The 18317-nt window shown below is 43.4% G+C and overlaps 2 protein-coding genes across 2 annotated transcripts; one reads left to right on the forward strand and one right to left on the reverse strand.

The window, feature by feature from the left end:
* Positions 1 to 853: 853 nt before the first annotated feature.
* On the forward strand, positions 854 to 5499 carry LOC122043193 (protein IQ-DOMAIN 32-like). Its single transcript, XM_042603701.1, has 6 exons — positions 854 to 1073; positions 1635 to 1964; positions 2045 to 2239; positions 2669 to 2743; positions 2837 to 4481; positions 5204 to 5499. Exons 1-6 carry the CDS (start codon positions 981 to 983, stop codon positions 5221 to 5223), a joined length of 2358 nt encoding a protein of 785 aa, XP_042459635.1. The 5' UTR covers positions 854 to 980; the 3' UTR covers positions 5224 to 5499.
* Positions 5500 to 5735: 236 nt separating this feature from the next.
* Positions 5736 to 10781, reverse strand: LOC122043194 (metacaspase-1-like). The gene is made up of 5 exons (XM_042603702.1): positions 10234 to 10781; positions 8630 to 8960; positions 7835 to 7955; positions 6570 to 6776; positions 5736 to 5935 (listed from the first exon to the last, which is right to left on the reverse strand). Exons 1-5 carry the CDS (start codon positions 10625 to 10627, stop codon positions 5876 to 5878), a joined length of 1113 nt encoding a protein of 370 aa, XP_042459636.1. The 5' UTR covers positions 10628 to 10781; the 3' UTR covers positions 5736 to 5875.
* Positions 10782 to 18317: the final 7536 nt, after the last annotated feature.

Raw genomic sequence — 18317 nt, forward strand, 5'->3', positions numbered from 1 at the left:
TCAAATATTGTTCTTTCTTTCGTGTAAAATATCTAGTTCATCTCAAATAAATTTCACGGGAAATTGTTACGTGCAGGGAAAATCAGTTTTTTTCCCCCGGAACACGGCTGTGATTTTTGTCAAGCAGGTAAATTCTTATGATAAATACGTCAGCTGCAGGACCGTAGGGTTCATCAAGGATTGCTAGTGGGGCGTCACGTTGCATGGAGTAAATCTACGATTATCTCGTATCTGAGAGGATGAGATCCTCTGTCTTCAAAATATTGTATCCCCATGTCTCAGAATCGATCGGATGGCCTAAATCACATCTCAAGAATACAGTGTATATTATAAAAATATCATAGCCGTCTGATCGACTCTGGGACATGAGAATACAATATTTTTTAAGGACAGAGGATCTCATCTCGTATCTGGGACATCGAGAATGCGCAATACGGTATATATAATTATAATAACAGTCTGTCGGAACGGCTAAAATTGACGACGGCAAACCGGCACAGACAGCTAAGTAACACTGTCCCAGTCCTCCGTTATCCGGCCCGCTGCGGTATCTTACGTCTTCATCAGTTAATCACGGCCTCAGCTTCAAGTCCCGAGACTCCCAACGGCCGTACTGTAGAGGAGCGCCCCACTCCGGTGTGTTTACCGCCCGGTACCTGCAAAGTTCAGGTCGTTACCCACTCTGCACCACCACGTGAAACCGAGGTACCAACTCGTGGATCCCACGAATTGGGTGAACTAAAGCAGGCGGAGAACTTTTTGGGTCGCGCAAATTAGGTAAAACAAAGCGGACGCCAGCTGCGGGATTTAATCGGATTGGATGCGGCGGTTTTCGGCGGATTTTAAATTAAAACTGATCGAACTAATTTAGCAGAAGCAGCTGCTTTTGCTGCGACCGAACTCTCTGACTGTGCGAGACCAAGCGAGCGAAGAAGCACCGAATCGTGAGGAGGAGGAGACGGAGACGAAAGGCGGAAGCGATGGGGAAGCCGGCGAGCTCATGCTTGAAGATCATGGGTTGCGGTGGAGGCGGTGCTGACGCCGTCGACAATGGCGATCTCTTGCCGGAAGAGGTAAACTTCGTGTTAGTTTTTAACATCTTCCATTGTGATTGGGGATCTCCGATCCGTATTGTTGGAGTTGAGAGTGGGAGGAGTGTTGGTTCGTGGGGGATCTTGCCGGAAGCTGACGTCTTGGATCAGATCCGTTGCACAGGATCTCGCAAATACCATTTACCGACCGAATTGGTCATTATTGACCTGCATTTTAGGTCATTCCGTTCACGCTTCTCGTTTTATTTTTCAGTTTGCATTTTGATTCTTACATGTGGATGTTCTGTGGTCATTTTGGAAAATTGGCTACTTAACAGCTGCTAGAAAAGAGACTGTTTTTTAGTTAGAGTGATCCTTATTCCATTAATCTCTTCCCTTCAACAGCGTGTGCTATTAAAATTCTGGTATACCTGTCTTAATATATCTGTAAGCAGTCTTAAACCTGATGAATTGGACAGTTATACTTGCATGGTGGACCTGTTTAGTTGTTGGAACTTTCGTGTTGTTTAATTTTGTTGACCTTGAAGTTTTCTTTGTCATTGTTGTTTCAAATCCCGATTACAATCTAATGATTCGTGGCAGGCCCAGGCTACAACTTCATCAGACAATCGTAGGTGGAGTTTCCGAAGGAGATCATCTAAGCATCGTGTTCTAAGCAACACAGTGGTCTCAGAACCTATATCTGTTTGCTCCAGTAAGGAAAGTCAAGAACTTCCTACGGCTAACCTCCAATCTGCTTTCCCAGAAGTAGTCCAGGAACAAGAAAAGCCAATTAAAACTTCTCTATTACCATCAGAGATATCAAATACAGAAGCTCCTCTATCCCTTTCTAGTGGAAGTATATCTCCAGTTGGTCCAGCTCTCAGTGAATCTATTGCAATTATATTTCAGGCGGTTATAAGGGGAAATTTGGTACATCCTTCACTTATTTCTGAGCCTACATTATTCTAGAAATTACACCTAGCTTCTCTTAATTTTCACGATAAATTTAGGCCAGGGAAGAGGTACATAAACTCAAATGCATTGTCAAGTTGCAAGCAATTGTACGTGGATACCTGGTGAGGAGGCAAGCTATTGGAACTTTGCAGTGTATCCAGGCCATCATCAGAATGCAAGCACTTGTAAGGGCTCGCCATACTCGCCAACTATTTGGGAAGTCAAGGCCAAATGATACTAGGAAGTTCCTGGTAGGTATCAGATATCTATCAAGTTTTATTGATGTTACTATGTTAGTGAAATCTTTATGGATACTGGAACAACCAAAATGCTTCAAATACTTGTAAACTTTGTGCAAGTTGATTTCATTTCTCAATTTGATGAGCACAATTATTGCGTTAGGATGGCTATTTTCTTACTTAGAACTCAATAGCAAGATAAAATCTGGTTTGAACACATGGCCTTTCAATGCTGTGCAATGCTTTAGTGTTGTCTATTTCTCGTGAACTTTGGCTGTCCTTGCATTGTCAACTGAGCCATAGCTGTCTGTGACAAATATTCCTTTTCCTAATACTGTAATGCAGTTCATAAAGTTTGGAATTGTTACTAGTATGTTGTAACAACATACTCACGCTTTGAGCTTTAATTGGAATAATCTTGTCATGCTGATTTTATCTTAGGGGAAGGGAGATTCTTTCAATAAACCAGGCAGATCAGCCATCAATAAATTACTTACTAATGGCCTTGCTCATCAGGTAATGGTTGTGGTTTTTTTCACTTCTTCATATAGTGGATACATTTCTTAGTCCAATCTTCTATAAATGACTTGCATCTTTTAATTCTTCAAGCTTTTGGAGACTACACCAAGGAAGAAAACAATCCACATCAAATGTGATCCATCAGAGTCTGATTCAGTTTGGAAGTGGTTGAAGAGATGGACGGCTATAGCTTCATCAGCAAACCAACAACCTGTGAAAAGCTTCGGCATTGGCCATCAGGTGCTAGAAGGGAAAACTAATGTTGCAGAGGGTATACCAAAAAAAGCATTTTCTAATGCAGCTTTGTCAGTTTTGTCTGAACCAGTGTTGCCTCCAACCAAATTGATGATGGCAGATGATGATGAACAATATTTAATGATTGGAGATGCGGATGGCCTTCAATGTCAGACATCTGTAAATTCACAATCTAATTCGTTCAACTTTGGCGAGGCAGAAAAATTGCAACCTGGAAATGATATTTTGGACACTACCGTTCAAGACTACGCTAAGCCTAAGGTTGTTAATGATGAGAGGTTGGATTGCATAGATGATACTAAACAAGCGCAGCCAAATAAAAATTCTGGATTAACAGGTGAAAAATCACCTGTTAGGAAAGACTGCTTCAACCATGATACTGAAAAGGCATCCCCTGAAATGCTGGAGGATGGCGGGAAGAAAATTGCTGCTAGTTCAAGAAAACCATGCAACCCAGCATTTGTTGCAGCTCAGTCAAAGCTCGAACAGTTGAGTTCAAAGTCAACTGTTGGTCGACCTGTTAGTTCTGCTTATCAAAATGCTTCATCAAAATCAAAATCAGAGAACCAGAACATTCACACAAGTTCTTTTACAGAAAACCATGAAGCAGTTTCAGCTAAAACTTCGATAATGTACGATTCAAGGCTTCAAACTGCAGCATCAGAGTGTGGCACTGAGATATCTATCACCTCCACTCTTGATTCACCAGACAGATCTGACATGGAAGGTGGGGAAATTGTTCTCGAGATCAGCACTTTGGAGAATAAGAATTATGGCATTGTTGAGGAGAATGCTCTTGAACTTCCCAGTTTGAGTGGTAATGGTAGACCTGAGGATGGAGATGACAATGTGGCAAATTCAAATGTTTCCATCAACTTAACACAGTCTGGTCACAAGTCGACTGAGCCAACTTCATCAAGTGCGATGACTCATCAGGAAGTTACAACAGAACAAGGTAGATCACTTGAAGGAACTCCAGTAAACTATGAATCAGCAGCTGATGCACATGGAACCCCATCTAGTGATATCTCTGTAAATGCCAGAAAGAAAAAAAAGGATGATAACATGTCTACTTATAGGCAAAGGTTACAATTGGTTGGAAAAAATCTATCATCTAGTCCAATTAATGGTTCAGGCGTACAAATTAGTGTAGAAAATTTAGTGAAGGATCCAAAAATTCCAAAGAGGCGTAACTCTTTTGGGATGGCAAAGACTGATCATGTTGAACAAGAACCTAGGCTTAGTAGTAGCAATTCGCTTCCAAGTTATATGCAAGCCACTGCATCTGCAAGGGCTAAAGCATATGTCAGTACATCTCAGAAGTCCAGCCCTGATCAGCAAGATAATCATCCTAAAAAGCGACATTCCTTGCCTGTTGAAAATGGAAAGCAGAGTTCATCCCCACGCATGCAAAGATCGGCATCACAAGCCCAGCCGAATGGCAAGGCCAACGGCGTTCATTCTCCACATACTTCTGCAGGTAAGCTGCTACTTCTATGAACACTGGTGTTGACACTGCAGATCCTAATGCATATTCTTCTTAAGTGCCAATGCATGTGGTTTCCTCCTAAAATATCAGTAAATTTTGTCATATTTGCAGTAAGCAGACCTTCTTGATGAAGATCACATTTATATCATTTATATAATAACCTTGACTGAACTACTCGTTGGATCAGAAAAACCAAAAATAGAACCTCTCCATTTCAAGTTTAGTTCATGATTCAACCACGTGAAAAAAGTCAAAAATTAATCTGACTGGGGTTTTCATAGAACGCTAAGAACTGGTTAGTTTTTAGAAAACTAGGTTAATTTTATTCTATGGCTTCAAATGTCAAATTTGCTGAATGACATAATTGAGTTAGGAAAATTATTATTATCAGTTTTTAACATATAATAAATACATCCAAAGCAACTTACAAAACTTTGACTTAAATTTAGTTGCAAGTTGGTACATGTATAATTTTTATCTTGAATGATTGTGAGAAATATGCAACTAGAGATATTATATCTGGGATGGTCTAACCAATTAGCTTGTTTGAGGTGACATCTGAGACAATCTACAATTTGGGCTGGTTCAACCAGTGAATTGTTGTCCTGATCTCGGCCAGTCTTATTTCCAGTCCAATTCTTATGGCTCTTCACCAAATCCTCTTCTTGAACACACTTTTATTTTCTGACATGACGAAGTTGTATATTTTTCAGAGAGAAGATGGCAAAGATGATAAACACAATGAGAGAGACTTGATCAAGATGCAGCCCTGGAACTTTGGCTTTGCCAATTAAATGTCTATTCAAGTGTTTTATGATATTATGATCATCTCATATTGCGTAGAATAAGGAGCTTCTACCAGAGAGTTCGTATAATATATCTCAAAGTTGTGTGTTTTGATAATATTATTGGTGTGTTGTGTAAGGATGGAGGATGTTGAGATTTGTTATATTGTAAGTTTTACGAATTTATTTTTATTTTAATCTGATATGCAAGCTTTTGGAATTTATTCCATTTGAAGTTGCTTATTTATTTTGTTTGCAATTTAGAACCCTGATCATCCGTTAGGTTAGCGGAGTTGCTATTTTATCTTCCTTTTTTTTCAATGAACTGTAAACATTTCTGTTCTATTTCTAAATTTAGAATTTAGTATGTATTAAATTATTATTTCTAAATCATTTTAGCTATTTCATTTTTATTTTATTTCATTATTTAAGGAATATGTGCACGATGGACACAGTTAGATGAAAAAAAGAATCCATGGTAATTTCCACACAAATTGTTTCACCAAATATTAATATCCAAATCCAACAAACAATTTCGTTGCCAATTGTGCTTCCTCTGGTGTCACTGGGCAAATCCGGCTTAGAAGCAATTCCATAAAATCATAGAGAGAATGGTTTTGAATAAACATCGAACATTTCGTTGGAAGTGAGTTGTGGCTCCTGCAAATTTGACATGAAAATGATCAGCTTTAGGGATTCTTGTCTGATGAATGAATATGTCAAGAACAGGAAGAAATGGACCTCCTTCATGGAAGAACAAAGTTAAGAAACTGAACAAAACTTGGATACACATCTCCTTTATCAGAAGATCAGGCTATAAACGTGAATAAAACTTAGGTGTAGACCCTTTCACGGAGCTTCTGTGACGGTTATGCACGATTAACAACATTTGCATCAAATTTAAAGAAATGCTAACTATAGGTAGAAAACTTAGACGTAGATCCCTCGTTGTGAAGAACAGGCTAAGAACATGTACAAAACTTTGGTGCAGACTTCTTCACGGATCCTCTATAAAGGGTGTGCACTTAAATGATGGCGAATATCAAGTATGAAGAAAGAGTGCACTTAGTATGAAACTGAACGCATGATGATACACCTTTTTCACAGAGTTCCATGAGACACGTAAGTTTTGTTCCAAGAGCAATGTTTTTAAAACCAGGCCGACATGTGAACCGGTAGTCTCTTTGTTTTCAAGTTCAGCAAGAAATATATAATGATCTGATATGATCGGTTTGCCTTCTGATTCCCAGGTTTATAGTTCCAAAAACACTGGAAGAGAAGAGAAAAAAAGTACCTGTCTGAGTGTGCCAGGCATACTACCTCCAGTCAGCAACATAGTGATGAGTGAGGTAACAGGGCCTGAAGAAAGTGAATCACCAGAGCCCCTAATGGTGGATCGCATGGAAGCCAGTATAGTTCCATATGTAGCCCCTTGTCCTCGCTCAATGGCCTGGATGAAGCAATAAGTCATGGCACCTGTTGAAGTAATCCCTGATAAAGCCTGCATTAGAACCATTTGATGAACTATCATCAATATTAAAAGATAAACTAGAGAGGAAAAGAGTTACTGGATTTTCAATTAGAACCGCATTAAAACTTCAGAACTCAACTTGGTGTAATTTAGACTGGTTAAGGAAAAAAATATGTTCTTTGATGCACTATACTACCAGCTAAATGACAAGGATAAACAAGTGAGCACTATTTTCCTTCCAACACTCGCTCAAGGCATTTATAGATAAATATAAAATATGATTTAGTTTAAAACATATCTAATATTATGCTTATGTTTTAGATAGAACTAGTAATGTTTATTATTTTTTTTGGTTAAATATATGTAACTCCGCTCATGACGAATTAACCCGTCATGGCCGGTCCCAAGCCCGGATAAAGGAGGGTTGTGTTAGGTTGCCAACTAGCATAAACTATGACAAATGTTCAATCTATAAATACATGTAAATATGCTTTATGGAAATCAATGCTATACAATGTTTTCTTTTGCATAAATTCTTCATAAACAACATGCTATAAACAACTAAATTGTTGGAGTCATATCATTGCTACTCAGGAGTAGATCTCTATTGACAATAATCTCCATCATGTATTTTTTAGTTCTAATTAATTCAATTTGTCTTGCTAGGAACCATCAGTTAGGTTTGAACCTGCCTAGACCATCTTAATTACTTGATTTCGTCATAATCCATTTTATATTATACCATGCCTAATTGCTGACTAGTAATATCACTTTTCTTTCTATTTCTTGGTAATAAATAAGTTCACTTATTCATCTAGACATTCTTAGCATCTGGTTGTTACCTTCTTACTCCTAAATGTCTTAACTGTTTTAACTGAATAATGAAGATTACAAAAGGAAACTCCAATCACTATAAGATGGTACACAACAGGCTTACAATCATCAGAAACGTTATAGTTAAAATAATCAATCTGGTTCTGGAACTAAACTCTCCTTAAAGTTAAGGACGGAATAGATTTTCTATCACTGAAGCAAACACTATTTAGATATTGTAGCTGTTTATTCACACTGCATGCAATAAAAGTTACCGTAGTGTCTGCAGAGGTCTGATCATCATCACAACCACTGAATGAAATGGCTTCTCCGCCACTTGTACCTTTCCAAGCACCATTTCGAGGTCGATGATCTTCCCATGCATAAACTCCACTCCTAGATCACAAAAGACAATTAGCTTTATATATTCTGAAACACGAAGTGTAGATACTCAAAAAACATCTAGGTTGTTACCATAGTTATCATAGTGATCTGAGTCTAAAACCATGTGCAAAAGAAAAGAAAAACATGAAAAGAAACTCTCTCTGGTATTAATGGACCAGCAAATTGATTAAATAAGTTCAAGCTGACGAAGTATAGAGATTAAATATTAAGAATATGAATTTGCAAGTTGGTTCTTTTTCTAAGAGCTCAAATTTTTGAAATAAACAATCAACCAATTAACTTCCATAATCTCTCTAAGCAGGAAGTCCCTCGACCCAAAGACATGATTAGTCTAGATTTAAGGGAAAATAGATTGGGAATCTCTTTTCTTTTGATTCTCATAAAGCCCGTGTTATCAGATTCTGAGGTACTCATGGGAAGAAGGACATGGTGTTTTTAAAAATTTATCACATCGATAAAGACAAAATGAGTAACTAAAATAAGAAGCTAAAATAATGGAAGAAAGAAAAGCCCCAATTGGACTATTATAAGTTGAGTTATATACTTCTAGTAAGTTATTACTTATCCATCACCCACGTAGCATAGAAGCTAAAAGACAATTTAAAGTCAAAGGAATGCTCTCTAGAGCAAAGGTTCAATCATGAGAGTAGTTCTATATTACTGACCTGTTCATTCTGCAAAGATAAGGTAGATCTAGCATAGTGCCACTGTGACAAGCATCTATAATAGCATGAAGCCTAACTCCAGAAGGTAGTGGCCTAACTAGTGCCTCATTAATATCGTTATCAACGATCATTCCATTTTTCTGAAAGTCTAGAGGACAAAGAGTCTCATCGTAGCCATCTGCTTCTTCCCCTCTGTAATCTCTTTGTTGGGAACCATGGCCAGAGTAGTGAAATACCAAAGAGTCTCCAGGTTGACAACCTTTGACAAGCCAATACATTGCCATCATTATGTTGTGTTTAATTGGAATCTTGTATGGATCTCTTTCTTCCTCTGCAAAGGGTATCAATTTAGATTTGTCAAAGAAGTATGCTGCAACTTGGTATCTCTTATAGTCAAGTTTAAAACCAAACTGACTGAAAGATAACCTAGAAATTTTGTACTGAACACATTTTCAAAAATAATGTTTTAAAGAAAAAAAAGGAAGGTGGCAACTTCCTAAGAAACTATTTGTTGTTTTCAGGTTGCTTACATATTGAGGCCTATTACTTTCTTTTGAACTCAAATATCCTGGAAAAGATTTTAAGATTTTAGTTTGCATCTTGAAGTCTCCACTTGTTTTTCAGGATAAACCTTAACCTATAGTCAGTCTGGACCTGCAATATTTTGGTTTCAAATTGACCCCTTTCTGCAAGACTGATTAATTTTTAGGCAAAAATAGCCTTGTTTATAGATTAGTGGAATTTGAATAATATTTTCATCCATGGGGAAATTGTCCAAATTTAATTTCTAAAATAATTTTGAAGAGAAAGGCCAAAATGAGATCAATTTTCTACTTAAAAAGGAAAATTGACCGCACTTAAAATTTAGCGGTTATATTGAGAAAAATTAAAAGCGTTGTGGTACAAATGGAAATGTTCCTAGTATCATGAATGTTCATCCAAAAGTATCAGTAAACTAGTTTATTAGTCATATGTTCATCCAAAAGTATGGGGCAGAATACAACCATCTTTCAAAAGACACTAAGATAGACTTGGCTACTTTTAGTTTCCCATGATATAATAAAGACTATAACTTATATAAGGAAAGAATCCCAATCAACATAATATAGAACATTTAAAATCTTCACCTGTTCTAAACAAGAGAATATCCATAAAAAAATTGCAAGAATTCATTGCTAGCATACCAAAAAAAACACTGAATCTCATAGATAAACATCTTAGAATCTGCCCAATGTTTCACTATCATTAAATTGATCATGGTTACAAATCACATAATGCAGAGGTAACTAGAAAATATTTGAAATAACAAAAGTACAGATTACTGAGAGTTTGGCATTTTTATCTGGACAAGTTCACCCATTGGTACTGACATACTCATAAAGTTTATAATCATGATACGATTGTTGTCAAATTTGTCCAGCTCTCACAGCATTGTGAGCATAAGCCAAATCATACACAACTCAAGTTCATAGATATTAACATATTGTGATCTTTTGTATGGTAATCACGCAATTTGGTAGTGAACTTCCAATATCAAGGAAAATCCCTAACTTTCCAACGACAAAAAAAATAAAAAATAAAAAAATCGCACCTTGAACTCCTACCTGTCAACATAATTATGTTGGACTCCTGGAAGCCGAATCGATTGATAAGGAGGTACTTCATACACTTGGCGTCATTGATGCACCCCTTCAGCTCGTGCCTTGTGTTCCGATACGTGATTCCGCAAATCACCGCCTTCTTCCGCCCACCCGGTCTCTGCGGCGGCGACGGCGTACTCCAGGAAGGGGGCGGCGGGTAAATCGGAGGGGGGCCGGGACCGGGGGGCGGTTGGAAGGGAGGAGCCGAAGGAATCATCGGGGAGCTCCTAGAATCGGCTACGTTGGTGACGGCCCGGCAGACGGCGCAGCGGATCGAGGAAGCCCCCGGGGGGAGCTGCAGCTGGGTGCGGCAGTGGGAGCAGTCAATCAGCATCATCGCCCGGTAGGGAGGGAACATGGCGACGGCTTGGCTGGAGAACACGCAGGCGGGGAACGATCGCCGGCGGAGGAGAAGGATAAGAAGGAAGGAACGAGGAAGACCGAAGAAGAAGTGCGAGAGGAAGAGCCGGAAGGAACGCGTGAAGCAGTTGAAATTGTCTCCCGAGTTTTTTTTTATCTTTTAGGCCAATTCGATTTTTTTTTAAAAAAAATGGGGGCAAAAGGAGGAACGAATAAATTGTGGGCCATATTATTTGCACTAATAGAAGATTGACACGTAGAAATAACTGGAGGGTAAACGTACACTTCGACACGTGGCCGGATGTCATTGGGCGAAATCATTTTTTCTTAATTTGACCGCGGTTGAGGACTTACAGCTGTCAAGTGTCGGTTAACGGGTCGCCGCCGCTGCTGAGCATAAATTGGACTGTATTTGCGGGTCAAACCCGATAAGGACTCGCGGGCTTCAACGACTGCGACACCCGCACAATCCGAGAGCCAAAACCGAAACCGAGGTGAGCTTGCGGCGGACGATGGGGAGAAGCCGTGGCTGTGGAGTCGATGCCCGCAGCGCCACCGTCGCCGTTCAAGCCACCAACGACGACGCTGCCGCCAGCAAACTGTGCCTGCTCTTCCTTCCTTCTTCTCACTACTCTTTTATTATGTCATTATTGTGAGCTCTGTATAATTGCAGATATTGTTTCTCTCTCCTTCATCAGTATATGGCATAATTGGCTTGATTTATTTTCTCGGACGGTTCTAATGGTTAGCCTATGAAGTATTGTCATCATGAGATAAATACCTCTTTTATATGTCAGTCACTATTTCAAAGATTAGTAATCGTCCATGATTTACCTTCGTGTTGACCCTGAGACGGATTGACAAGGATATTAAAGACATTGAGGGTAAATTTATTCATTTTTTACTATCATAATTGACTTGGTTCGAATCCGATTCAAAACTACACGTGCTTGATGATTGATATAATTATTAATTTAAATATTAACAAAAATAAAAAGTATGCTAATAATAACTTTTTAAAAATATAGAACAAAAGTATTTGAATTTAATATATTCAAAAGCATATAGTGAACGTATTATTAAAATTGTATTTTTTAAATTTTCTTTCAATCAAACTCATGAATTAGTATATTGTTATCAATTTTTTAAATCAATTTTCATTATAGATGATCATAGAATTTACTAAAAACTTTTCTTCTATCTTATCATGAAAAATTGTGTTAATGAGTTTCATACCCGAAAATGCTTGAAATAAAAACATCTAGTTAAAACAAAATAAATCAACATATTAATTAAATAAATATATTAGATTTAATATATACGTAAATGATATAATATAATATTTAAACTATAATAAATAAGAAAAAAAAATCATCCATCAATTGAATTGTAAATTCTTGATTTATTTGTTTAACTAATTTCGACATGATTCAAAAATAGTTGATAAATGGCTAACAACATTAAAATTATAGTGATCCAATTATATTTTCAAGTTGTACAAATTTTGTACATCGAAATCAAGAGAATAGAATTACCCAGCAAGTCGATAGATATTGATCCGGCGGCAAGACCAGGGCACCCCCTTTGGCAGAAGTCAGCGTCACGTGGAGGTCAAAGATCAAATGGCCGATCGGAAAAGGGGGACTGACCGGCCGAACGGGGTCTAAGCGGAAGCAAAGGCAACCCGACGGGAAGTCGGGTCTCCGACGCTCATGGTGAACAGAGTCGCCTGGCCGAGCGGGTAGCCCGCTCGGCCGAGGCTTGAAGCATCGATACTGTAAAGGAACCGTTTGAGCCCAGCACCCGGTCGGACCGATACCTACGTCCGGTCGGATCGATGCTTGCCGAGCGGATGGATACTCGGCTAGGGGGAAAAAGAAGACAAAGGCAGAGGGAACATTGGGGAACATCTTTCTCTGACAGCGGGCATATTCGACGACCAGGCCATACGCAGAATCATACAATGGAAGGTTCTGCTGTCCCATTGGAGAGGTGATCAGACTGTAGCAGTATGGTGTCAGACATGTTCCTCTGACAAGCCCATACTACGGTATGGGAAACGACACGTGTACACCTCGGTAAGTGTGCATAAGCCTCCTCACAGCTCTATATAAGAGCCCTCATACTTCGACGAAGGTACGCGATCACGCACTCTCGCATCTTCGGAGCCACTTCATAATTTCCTCTTGCCTGACTTGAGCGTCGGAGGATCGTCGCCGGGAACCCCTTCCCGGCCCGACTTCCTTGCAGGTTCGCCGGAGATCCCTACGACCGGCCGGAGATCCACGTCATCAGTTCGGAGAGCGCCACGTGCCCAGCGTCCGTTGATTCAGCGTTCGGACATGATCAAATTGGCGCCGTCTGTGGGAACGCACCTGCATCCGACCGCATACGGTGATGCTCTCCACGGAGGAGCTCTACACTCTGATCGAGGCAAGAGCAGCTAAGCTTGTGGAACAACAAAAGCAGAAGGCGCAAGCCGAGCGGATTGAGCAACAAGCGACGTCCGCGTCAGGAGGCCGAGCGGAAGCACCACCGACCACGGTTCCATTCCATCGGGCCCTATTTCGTATGCCTCCTGAAGCCGCAACAGTTAATTGTGATCGAGGATCTTCGTCCGACGAGGCGCCTCTGCGAGATTAACAGAAAAGGCAAGGTCCCCCGAACGGACGCCTCCCCCGAGCGGATCAACTGGCAATTTTCAGAGGCCATCCTGCGGGACCCTCTACCAAAGCACTATGTGCCCCCGGCAATCGGTGAGTACAACGGAACCACCGACCCGGATGATCATCTGGGTAAGTTCGACAACACAGCTACCCTACATCAATACACAGATGGAGTAAAGTGCCGGGTGTTTCTTACCACCCTATCGGGATCGGCGCAACGGTGGTTTTGGAGGCTGCCGGACGGATCCATTACAAGTTTCAAGGAGTTCCGCACGGCCTTCCTCCACTATTTTGCAAGCAGTCGGCGTTACCAGAAGACTAGTGTCAGCTTATTCGCCATCAAGCAAGAGCCCAGGGAGTCGCTCAGAGCATACATCCAACGATTCAACCGAGTGGCCATGGATATTCCAACGACCACCTCAGAAACGATGATGAATGCATTCACGCAAGGCCTCGTGGACGGTGATTTCTTCCGGTCACTCATTCGGAAGCCGCCTCGAGACTACGATCATATGTTACACCGGGCTAACGAGTACATTAATGTGGAGGAAGCCCAGGCGGCCCGAAGAAAAGAAGTGTCAACTGAGCGGCTAGCCCCTGTCGAGCGGAAGCCTGTCAATCGCTAGGAGCTGCCTAGAGGACCGAGGGCCGAAGTAGTCCGCCCTCACCATGCAAGGTCCCAAGCAGTCCAAGAGGTAGCTGCCGAGCGGCCCAAACCTAAGAAGAAGGTATGGACCCCTATGTTTTGCTCATTCCACCGGACTGACACTCATAACACAAGAGATTGCCGGAGCCTTCCCCTGATCGCCCACCCCGCTCCTCAGAGTAACCGTCGTCGCTCACCATCATCCGACAGGCGACAGCAACACCATGAAGCCGATCGGCGTATATCCGACAGGCGACAACGATAGTCGCCCGAGCGGCATCATCCTTAGAGGCACGAGGACTATCCCCGGGTGTCTAGGGAGCGGCCTAGGCCGTCCGCTCGGGAAGAAGAAAATAGAAGCAACACGTCCCGCGGCGAAATCAACATCATCACTGGCAGGCCGACCGGAGGTGATTCCAACAGAGCACGGAAGGCAAGTGTCAGGCAGCTCCAGATCCATGCGGTCGGCTGCAGTCAAGAGCGGGCGAGCGGGCCCGAAATCAGCTTCGGGCCCAGGGACTTGGAGGGAGTCGAAGTGCCGCATGACGATGCCCTCCTCATCAAAGCGGTAATAGCTAACTATACTATTCACCGCGTTTTCATCGATACAGGAAGCTCGGTCAATATTATATTCAAAAAGGCCTTCGACCAACTGCAAATTGATCGAGTCGAGCTGCTGCCCATGACAACCCCCCTCTACGGGTTTACGGGCAATGAAGTTCTGCCGGTCGGACAAGTCCGACTAGCTATTTCGCTGGGAGAGGAGCCGCTCAGAAGGACGCGGACTGCCAACTTCGTCGTGGTCGACTCTCCCTCTGCATACAATGTCATCTTGGGGCGACCGACGCTCAGCGAGTTCCGAGCGGCCGTCTCCACCTTCCACCAGAAAGTCAAGTTCCCGGTGGAAGATAAAGTGGGAGAAGTACGAGGAGACCAACTGGCGGCTCGGCGATGCTACGTCGAGATGGTCTTAGCTGAAGCCAATTCCTCTCGGAAGACGCCGCGTATCGAGGTGAACGCCATTACTGAAAAACCACCATCTTTGGTTTATGAAGAAAAAGAGGAAGTGCAGATTCACCCGACCCGATCGGAGGCCACCACATTTATTGCGGCCGATCTGGAGGCAAGCCAGAAAGAGGAGGTGATCAAATGTCTCCAGACAAACTGTGATGTCTTCGTTTGGTCGACGCACGAGTTGCCGGGAATCTCGCCAAGTATCGCGTAGCATGAGCTCCACGTCCGACCGGACGCTCGGCCGGTGAAGCAAAGAAAGAGGGACTTCAGCGCCGAACAAAATACCATCATCCGAGCGGAGGTCGAGAAGCTCCTGGAGGCCGGCCACATACGCGAGGTCCAGTTCCCGAGCTGGCTGGCGAACGTGGTACTAGTCTCGAAGCCGGGCAACAAGTGGAGGGTTTGCATCGATTTCCGGGATCTCAACAAAGCATGTCCAAAGGATTTTTATCCTCTGCCCCGGATCGATCAACCGGTGGACTCCACAGCCGGCTGCGAGTTAATATGCATGCTGGACGCTTATCAGGGCTACCATCAGGTGCCGCTCGCCCGAGAGGATCAAGAAAAGGTTAGCTTCGTCACGGCCAACGACACCTACTGCTACAATGTAATGCCATTCGGATTGAAGAACGCAGGAGCAACTTACCAGCGCTTGATGAACAAAGTATTCAAGAAGCATATCGGACGCAATTTAGAAGTGTACGTGGATGATATTCTCATCAAGTCCGTCCGAGCGACCGATCTTTTTACTGACATGGAGGAAACCTTCCGAACGCTGAGGAAGTATGGAGTCAAGCTCAACCCTCAGAAATGTCTGTTCGGAGCAAAAGGCGGGCATTTTTTGGGCTATATAGTGACCGAGCGGGACATAGAAGCAAATCCCAGCAAGGTCAAAGCGCTGCAAGATATGCCGCCCCCAAGAAATCTAAGGGAAGTACAGCGCCTGACCGATCGGATAACTGCGTTGTCCAGATTCATCTCCAAGACTGCCGACCGGAGCCTCCCTTTTTTCAAGATCCTACGCAAAACTACTAAGTTCCATTGGGACGAGGAATGCGATCGGGCGTTTGAAGAACTAAAGACATATCTGAGCTCTTTGCCCGTGCTAGCCAAGCCAGCTGTAGGTGAGCCGCTCTGTATTTATTTATCTTCAACCGAGCAGACAGTAGGCTCGACATTAGTGAGGACGAGCGGAGAAGAACAACCAGTGTACTTCTTGAGCCATATTTTAAAAGACGCTGAATCTCGCTACACTAGGCTCGAGAAGCTGGCTTTTGCTTTGGTCCTCGCCGGCGACTTCGTCCTTATTTCTTGGCACATACAATCATCGTCCGGACAAATAGCCCATTGGGAAGAGTACTGTTGAACCCAGAAGCGTCTGGACGGCTCATCAAATGGACAATGGAGTTGAGCGAATTTGACATTCAGTATCACCCCGTTCGGCGATAAAGGCGCAGTCCTTGGCAGATTTTGTCACCGAAGTGCAAAAGCCAGAGTCCGAAGCTATGTGGAAAATATTTGTGGACGGATCGTCCATTCGGCTCGGGAGCGGGATTGACGTGCTATTACTCTCTCCCCAAGAAGAAAGGATGCACCTATCCGTCCGGCTGGACTACAAAGCCACCAATAATGAAGCGGAGTATGAGGCGCTCCTAGCCGGCTTGCAAGCTGCCCGGCATGTTGGGGCCGGTCGGGTGATGCTCCATTCCGACTCTCAGCTGGCTGCCCAACAGCTCTCGGGCACTTTTGAGATTAACAACGCTCGGCTCAAACTCTACGCTGAAGCCTTCGAAAAGCTCAAGGCCAACTTCAGAGAAGTCATTATCCAGAAGATACCTCGAGCGGAAAACCAAGCGGCAGATGAGTTAGCCAAACTCGCAAGTTCAATATCACCGGTCGTCATTCAGCAGCCAATTGAACAAGTATCTCTGGTGGCGCACGTCGACCGGATGCAGGGTCTCACGTTTCCGAGCGATTGGAGGACAACCATCATGGAGTTTCTGAGATCGGGGGCAACGCCATCCGATCGGGAAGAAGCCCAGCTATTAAGGAGGAGAGCCGGTCGGTTCACACTCGTTGGAGACCAACTCTACAAGAAAGCTTTCTCCCGCCCACTGTTGAAGTGTGTGAGCTCGGAGGATGCGGAGTACATCCTCCACGAAGTGCACCAAGGATCGTGCGGGGGACATCCGGGCGGCCGATCGTTGGCTAGGAAGATCCTGCTGGCCGGGTACTTCTGGCCAACACTGCAAGCAGACGCCGCTCGGACCGTCGCGACGTGCCTCTCCTGCCAGAGGTGCCACAACTTCTCCCACCGACCGACAGAGAAGATGAAAGCGTCTATGGTATCTTGTCCGTTCGATCAGTGGGGAATGGATATCGTGGGTCCATTCCCTATGGCGACCGCTCAGCGGAAGTTTCTACTCGTGGCGGTCGACTACTTCTCCAAATGGGCGGAGGCTGAGCCACTGGCCAAGATCACCGAGCAGATGGTCAAAAAGTTTATATGGCAGCATATAATCTGTCGGTTTGGCGTTCCTTGCCGACTCATATCTGATAACGGGCGACAGTTCGTCGGGAAGCAACTCGAAGACTGGTGCAAAAGTTATGGTATTGAACAGCACTTTACTTCCGTGGCGTATCCCCAAAGCAACGACCAAGCAGAAGTAACCAACAGAGAAATACTCAGAATTCTTCGGGCTCGACTTGACCACATAGGAGGAAGTTGGGTGGACGAGCTGCCAGGCGTCCTATGGGCTATCCGCACGACTCCAAAGGAAGGAACGGGCGTCACACCGTTCCATTTAGTGTACGGCGGCAAAGCGGTTATCCCGGTTGAAGTCGGCGTCGAGTCCGTCCGGATCCAGAATTATGATGATGATAACGTCGAGCGGAGGAACATGAAGCTGGACTTAATCGATGAAGAACGAGCCAAGGCGTCCGTCCGACTGATGGCGTACCGGCAGAGGATGAAGCAGAATTACAACCGGCGCGTGATCCCCAGAGCGTTCCAGGTCAGCGACCTAGTATGGAAGAAAGTAAAGTCGGTCGGGGACGTTGGCAAGCTGGAGGCTCCTTGGGCGGGTCCCTTCAAGGTCATCGAAAAGCTCCGCTCGGGTGCTTATTATTTGGAGGATGAAGACAGACGGCGGCTGGATCGACCATGGAGCGCAAATCATCTCCAGCCGTACCGGGCTGGGTGAGAGGTGCGCTGATGTAATTCATTTTGTGTATCTCTTGGTCGCCTGTGTTCTTTTAATGCAGGAAGCAAAATGATAAATGCATTTGGCAATCTTCGCCGAACGGTAGTGTTGAAATTAGCCTTAAAGGCCGTCGAGCTCCGACGTTAAAAATCGAGAGTC

The sequence above is a fragment of the Zingiber officinale genome, chromosome 2A (genome assembly GCF_018446385.1).
Source record: "Zingiber officinale cultivar Zhangliang chromosome 2A, Zo_v1.1, whole genome shotgun sequence".
Lineage (NCBI taxonomy): Eukaryota > Viridiplantae > Streptophyta > Magnoliopsida > Zingiberales > Zingiberaceae > Zingiber > Zingiber officinale.

Coding starts and splice junctions, on each gene's coding strand:
- LOC122043193 (XM_042603701.1), top strand. CDS start 981: ATGGGGAAGCCGGCGAGCTCATGCTTGAAGATCATGGGTTGCGGTGGA. Junction 1,074..1,634: donor GCGATCTCTTGCCGGAAGAG/GTAAACTTCGTG, acceptor GATTCGTGGCAG/GCCCAGGCTACAACTTCATC. Junction 2,744..2,836: donor CTAATGGCCTTGCTCATCAG/GTAATGGTTGTG, acceptor TAATTCTTCAAG/CTTTTGGAGACTACACCAAG.
- LOC122043194 (XM_042603702.1), bottom strand. CDS start 10,627: ATGTTCCCTCCCTACCGGGCGATGATGCTGATTGACTGCTCCCACTGC. Junction 8,961..10,233: donor CAACATAATTATGTTGACAG/GTAGGAGTTCAA, acceptor TACCCTTTGCAG/AGGAAGAAAGAGATCCATAC. Junction 6,777..7,834: donor AGACCTCTGCAGACACTACG/GTAACTTTTATT, acceptor GTTCTAATGCAG/GCTTTATCAGGGATTACTTC.